This window comes from Chinchilla lanigera, unplaced genomic scaffold (genome assembly GCF_000276665.1).
Source record: "Chinchilla lanigera isolate Chin_1 unplaced genomic scaffold, ChiLan1.0 scaffold00014, whole genome shotgun sequence".
In the NCBI taxonomy this organism is placed as follows: Eukaryota; Metazoa; Chordata; class Mammalia; order Rodentia; family Chinchillidae; genus Chinchilla; species Chinchilla lanigera.
The window spans coordinates 22,679,460-22,686,439 of NW_004955415.1; the positions used below are offsets into that span (position 1 = coordinate 22,679,460).

General features: G+C 39.7%; 1 protein-coding gene across 2 annotated transcripts in view; it reads left to right on the top strand.

Moving 5' to 3' along the window:
* The window catches only part of Sptlc3 (serine palmitoyltransferase, long chain base subunit 3), a 153,879-nt gene extending 147,267 nt beyond the window's left edge, over positions 1-6,612 (top strand). The window contains exons 13-14 of one of the 2 annotated variants that reach the window (XM_013512291.1): positions 2,996-3,105; positions 5,160-6,612. In XM_013512291.1, the coding sequence (XP_013367745.1) occupies positions 2,996-3,064 (69 nt within the window). In that variant the 3' untranslated portion in view covers positions 3,065-3,105; positions 5,160-6,612. The remainder of the gene's footprint in view (positions 1-2,995; positions 3,106-5,159) is intronic. The other variant, XM_013512292.1, reaches the window with a different exon arrangement.
* Positions 6,613-6,980: the final 368 nt, after the last annotated feature.

A 6,980-nucleotide genomic window follows, 5' to 3' on the forward strand; every position in this document is an offset into this window, starting at 1 on the left:
CAAAGCAGTGGAAAACCAACAAGATCAGACCTATAACCTACCAGCCTAAGTGAGTTACTGTAGTTTAGGAAACTGAGGAATCCTTAAGCCAAAGGCAGAAATAAGTGAGGTTGAGCAGGTCATGAACAGACTCCTGTGGAGAACCCAGGGTACAGGAATCACAGGTGGGAGCTACATAGACTTAGGCTAGAGCCATCTGAAAAGATGTGGACTAGTACAGTGTTATGCACATTAAACAGGAGAGCATTTCAAGGAGGAGGAACAAAATGTTCCCCCAAATTAGAGTATGGAAGAGACAAGAAGAAACTATTGGGTTGACAATTAGTGAGAGCTCAATGCTCGTTAGAGTGGGCCTTTTTAGGGTAATGCAGGGAAAGGGATAAGAATAAAAAGAATGAGAGAGAGGAGAAAGACAACCCATCTCTTCTTCACCTATACAGCTTCAGGACCAGCTGATAGTACATGGTAGGTACCATTAAAAATATGCTGAGTGACACATTAACCACGGGGCTACCTGGAGGTCTTGAGGTGATAGTGAATTCTGCTGTTGTTCTTTATACTTGCTGTATTTTCCAGATTCTTTAAAATGAGTCTATATTTCCCATACATTAATGTTCACAAATAGCTTCTTTTAAATAGAGTGAACTGGTGATAAGAAAGAGTAGGCAAGTCTTCCAAGAAGTCAGAAAAATTAGGTTTAGAAGAGCCTTTGGAAACAGGGAAAGACCTGTCCATGTTTACATGTTAAGGGAAGAGGACCGTGAAGAGGGGTCCTTACAGGCATGGAAGAGGAGGGGACCTGGGCAGAGATCAAGCTTTGGAGCTGACAGGATCAGGTGGGCAGCAGAGAAGGATATGTAGTTTCTGTGGTGTGTACAGAATGAGGTACTCAAGCATACTCAGTTCTGTAGATATCAGGCCTGTGATTCTCCTCACAGGTTCTTAGTTGCTATGGAATACATGGTTGAAAAAGCAGTGAGACTTTGTCTAAGCAGAGGCCTCTTAACTTCTGAAAGCATGCATCTGTCTTGATGTTTAAAAGTTGAGTGGTGCCTTAATTGAGAAAGTGAAATTTGAATGGCCCAGTCATTAAAGTAGCGACCAAATATAAATGCTCACAGGATATAGGCAATAGCAGACAACTGTAGTGGAAGGCTGCGTTAGAAACAACTGTAACAGACATAGGTGGGATTACCATCTCCCTTTCCTCACTGATGGCTGCTCCTCCACCGAGGACAACTCTAACTTCTCCTCCATCCTTCGATCTCCCAGAAAAAAAGGTCTAAGTACATAGGCAGTCAGTAAACCATTGTCACCTTTGGACAGCCTGAACTGTTCTCCACTTCCTTAGTATCCCCAGCCCAACCAATGCAATAAGAATCCCCTCCCAAATTCCTGTCACTAAGATGCCCATGGCTCTGGGATCGACTCTTCCATCCATCAGTTTATGTAAACTATTTAGAAATGGTATGTGCCTTACATATATGCATTGTATAACAGACATAAAAATAAAAGTTAAAGTGACATTGATTAAGTTATGTGTGGTGATATGTGACTCTAATCCTAGCATTCTGGGAGGCTGAAGCAGGAGGATGGCAAATTCAAATCCAGCCTGGGCAATTTAGCAATACCTTATCTCTAAATTTAAAAATGAAAAGGGCTAGAGGTGTAGCTCAATATGAAGACCCTAGGTTCAGTCTTTACTACTGAGAAAAAATAAATACAAATTCTAATATTTCCCACCAGGATTTCACATATGTCCCCTAAGTGCTCAAGTAGTCCTTTTTGGAAACCACTGAATATTTCATCTCCCGCCTTAAGCAAAGATCAGTAGAAATACTCCAGGTAGATAACATGTAAAACATAACTTCTGTTACTTTTTCTTAGTACACAGATTTGATGTGGGAAATTAAAAAATAAAAGAATATTTTCAGGGTCCATAACCCTACCATCAAGAAACAAACTTTTCTTAGCACATTGGTAGATATTTTAATTGATAGCACTTTGAAGGACTTTCTAATCAGGAAGCCTCATTAACCATTCATATTAATGTTGTCAACCCTTACCCTGCCTTCTTCAGAGCATTGGTTCCTCATACTATCCTTTTCCTCATTTGACCAGTTAAGAAAACAGACTCAAAGATTAAAAAGAGGCAAAGATTAAAAATTGCATAGGATTAGTATCAATGCCAGAGGATATACTAGAAGGAAAAATGACATCTTCTTAACTTTCTGGATCTCTGTTGTTTCAACTTTTCATTGCAAAGTTGATGGTACATTTACCACTTAAGGTAAGAGAACTCGAACAGGTGCAGTCTTGGTCCCTTGTGATTTTAAATTCTATTATTATGTGGAATGTAGAGATGCCTACTTTAAAATGGGGGGTAACGCATGACACAGTTGAGAATGATGCTAATTAGCCGCACGATGCTCCATTGTGCTCTTGGCTAGGCTGGTTTACTTTGTCATGAAGACATAACCTCAAATATATTCTACAACCTTATGTTTCTTCCACAAGGTAATATGTAAGTCACTAAATTTACAATACATTCTTTCTTTTTTTTTTTCTTGTTTTGTTTTTTTTTTTTTTTTTTTTTTTTTTTTTTTTTTTCCAGTACCGGGAATTGAACTCACGACCTTGCGCTTGCTAGGCAGGCGCTGTGCCACTGAGCTAAACCCAGAGCCCCTACAATACATTCTTAAAGGTCTTCAATAGGCCAGATGTTTTTATTCCTCCCTTCACAATCCCCTCCCCCCAAAATAAACATTCATAATGTGAAGTTAGACCATTAAATAAAATGAATTAGCATCTAACATGCCTCTAGGCCTCATCAACCATGACCTAATGACATGGATCTTGCTTCTTTTCTTTAAAATCAAAGATGCTGGCAAAATGAGGCTGTGGGTCTTTGTGAAGCTTGTCATTTTCCTGGGGTTGGCAAAGCAGGCCCACTTAGGGGCTTAAAGATAACTGACGGAAGGCAATCTCCTTGCAGGTTTTGGAAGCCATTAATGAATTGGGTGATCTCCTGGCTTTGAAATATTCCCGGCAAAGGAAGTCATAACTCCCTGTACTCTATGATGAAACCAGCTTTGAACTTGACGAGTAAGTTTCCTGGTCCCGAATGAAACGTGAAGACTTTGCCAGAGAGACCTCCCTCCTCACCTCAGAAGGAATATAGCTGGAATTCTCCCCCTTTCTAGGGACAACTTGTTTTCCAGGCCTGCTTAATTGAACTGAGGGAGGCTGTTGTGTTTTTCGTATCTATAACTTGCAACTTCAGAAACAAAGTTACAGTTCTAGGTTTGAGTTTCTACCCTCCTAAGTATCTGCTACAAATGCATACACACACACACACACACACACACACACACACACATTTCTCAGAATGTTTTTGATGGCAATGAGCCTGTTTTAGCTGCTACCTGCAGCCTCGCTGATCCAGACCCTTTCAGGGGTTCCAGCCAAATGTGAGAATTTTGATTGTGACACTAATCGCACTGTGTTTACTTATTTGATCGGCAGACATGGATGAGGGTAGTGGTGAGTAGCTGATTTCCTTGTCACACCTAAAAACGTACCAGCTACAGTTTATCGGCATCACAGGAAGTTCCAAGCAGAAGGGTAAAGAAATGTTGCTTCTACCATTTGCCACCTTTGGACTTTTTCCAAGCACAAGTGTGAAAAGAGACAGGTAATGTTTCGAGGGAGAAAGCAGAACTGGCCAGCAGTGAGCAGAGAAGGAAACTTTCCTTTTCCTCTTGCTGTTCTCCAACAGTTTTACAGCTGAGCCTTTGAGGTTTGGAAAATCCAAGCTCTTGTTTCATGAAGAAGGAGGCAGAGAGAAAGCGCACGCCAATTTCAGGCTTAGACTAAATCTGTAAAATTATAACTTGAACACTGTAGGTGCCATGCAGGGTGAATGTTTAGTATGCATGGCTTTCATGACTTTAAGGAAAGAATTGCCTACTGAATTCTGAGTAAATGATGAAGCTCGATTTCCTTTAGAATCGACTCCCAAGGGTACACTTGAAGAATGTACTGATTCTAGAAGGACATTTATAAACAATTCTCTCTGTCTCTTTCAAGGCTGCCGTGGTTATTCAGGTACATTAAATAATACTGTCACTTTGGCATATATTTTCAGATTTGTGCAAAACAGGCTCACATACTTTTGGGCAACTTTAATTTATATGCTCTTTCCCTCTTCCTCTCTCTCTTTCTGTCTCTTTCTGTCTCTCTCTGTGTCTGTCTGTCTCTCTCTCTCTCTCTCTCTCTCATACACACACAGACACACACACACATGAAAACAAACCTCTGAAAAATTAGTCCTCTGCTAATTGGATCTAGTTGGTATGGAAAAAGCCAGTGGAAACCCTTATCTTTAACAAGCTCCCAGATGGTGCCCAGATTTGGAAACTCTAAAGAGCAGTGGTGACCTTTTAGCCAAGCTTCTGTAACAGTTCGAATGAGTTACAGAACATTCCACTCCATCAAATGACACTGTAAACAAATCACTTCAAGAGAGGTTTGGCTTTGTGTGACACAGATGGGCCCTAGCTTTCATGCTGTGCACTGAGATAGAAACTCAACCCTCACGCCAGTGTCGATGGAGCAACACGCCCTGGTGCTCAGGGCTCATCCAAGGAAAAAGCTCAAAAAGCTTTTCATAAATCACAACCCTTTGTGGGTACAGTCAGTTTAAAGGTGAATCCCAGTGATAAAGTTCCTTAGGAGTAATTAAAAACTAAAGGTATACAATTGGCACAGGAGGAAAAGAAACGGGTTCTGAAGATACCAACTCTCCTCAACTAGAGCAGCCTCACTGGTGCAAAGATAGCAAATGCCATATAAATGTGCAGGAAAAAGGAAGTACATAGGTCTTTTCTCTTTAATATACGCACTTAGATGAAATTGTTACTGGCTGATTGTCGAGAATGTATTAATATCTGTTCTGTAAAGGAAACAGAATGTAAAGAGGGCAGTGAGACATATGAGCCTTCCTCAAGACAGAGCAAGCAATAAACACCTCCCATCTTTTCTAGATTTGATGTGATCTTCACATACACACACACACACACACACACACTGAATTTTAAGCCACTAGATGGGCAAGTGCCTTCCTGAGCAGGAATGTCTACCCTTCTACTTCCATGCAGGAACTTAAATTGAATCTAATTCATCATGGGGAGCAAATCACTTATCTACCTGCCATGTGGAGCAAGAAGGAGCTTAGTCCTTTTCCATCAAGATCCAAGATCCTTGGGGAAATAGTTTCTATTCTTGTGTACCAGAGGAGAGACCTATTTCTGTGAGAGAGTCTGCATTGAAGATACCCAATGTGTGAGAACAGCTATGGTCCAAGTGGAATGCCTCCCAGGTACATTAGGAGAGACCTTACATCAGAAGAGCATATGGCATGTAGAATGAACTTGCTTAATAGGGCAATGTGAAGAATGAGAATATTTTTATTTTTACAAATAAAAGTCCCCTGCTGGATTTATAAGACCATGACTTCAACTCAATAGGGATACAGTCTTAATATCACAGCTTAGTCTTTTAGTAAAGAGACTTTTTCTACCAGAAATACAACATTATATATTCCCAACCCAACTAAACACACATACACACACACACACACACACACACACACACACACACACACACACTATTCTTTACAGAGGAAGTAGGTAAAGATTAGAAATAATCTAATTGGATAGAGACAGATGGAAGATGTTCTAGAAAGCAGGCTTCAGGGGAAAAAAAATAAAAGTTCTGATTGGCATTTGTAAGGATGATACATCTGCATATGAAGAAAATGGCATAGACTCACTCCTAGTCTTCATTTGGAATGAAGGTGTCACGGATGTTTAGCTATATTGCTTTTCAACATGTTTTGGTTTGACTAAGACTACAAGCTTCAGAATTTACTAGGAACCTTGTTAATATGCAGATCTCTGGGTCCCATATCACACCTCCATTCAAGCCATGATGGTGCCGAGCAAACTACAATTTAACAAGCTTTCTCAGGTGATTCTAATGCATGCCAGCATTTGAGAATCATTATTGGAGCTCTTGGTAGAGCCATTGACTCTCGATTTTCTGCTGACATTTTAGGGTGCTAATACTGGCAAAGTGAAGTGAATTCATCCCATGGCCATCCTTCCTTCTTCAGTGGGATATTTCCTTCCCATATTCTTCAACTGCTCTTTCTGCAAGAATGGATCAACCCAATATTGAAGAATAATCTGCTATACACTTGATCAAAATTCCTTCTCCAATTCTCACCTACATCATTCCTTATGAGATGTCTCTTTTACTTTGTTACACATTGTGCCTTTCAATATGATGCCTTTTTTCTCTTCCTACTTTTAGAAAAAAACTTCAACCTCTGATTATTTATTTATTCCAGCAATAGCTCCTCAGTAGGGTGAAATTCTTAGCAGTTCTTCAGACATGCAGTGTTGCTTTGTATTTTCTTCAGAAGCAGCGAATATATATAAATGACTTACTCTAGTTAAAAAAATCTAAGTTCAGATGATGAAACCTAGATTCAAACATGTACTGTGATTTATAGCAATAATAATTTTAATAAAAACAATGGTAACATCATCTCATGAATTCTTTAAATAGTTTCCTTGTTTGAAACAGTAAGAACAACACAGTTGATGTCTATTCTCTCAGAATGCTCTTCTCAGCTGTGCAGTGTCTAAGAAACTTGAAGATTGCACTGTACCTTAATGTTTCTGGGCAATTATTGTGGAACGGAATCTTATGGCATTGTTAGGTAGAGTGTGTGGTATCCGAGTATGTGTGGCTGATGTGAATACTTCACTGAAATATTTGAGATGCAAATTTTACTTTATTGTCCCTGAGGAGTGTTCATTTCTTTAAGAAACAAATCACCCAAACTGACAGTATAAAAAAAAAAAAAATAGTCTGGAGTTTTGTGTTGATCTGGGTTAGATTACACTGGGGTG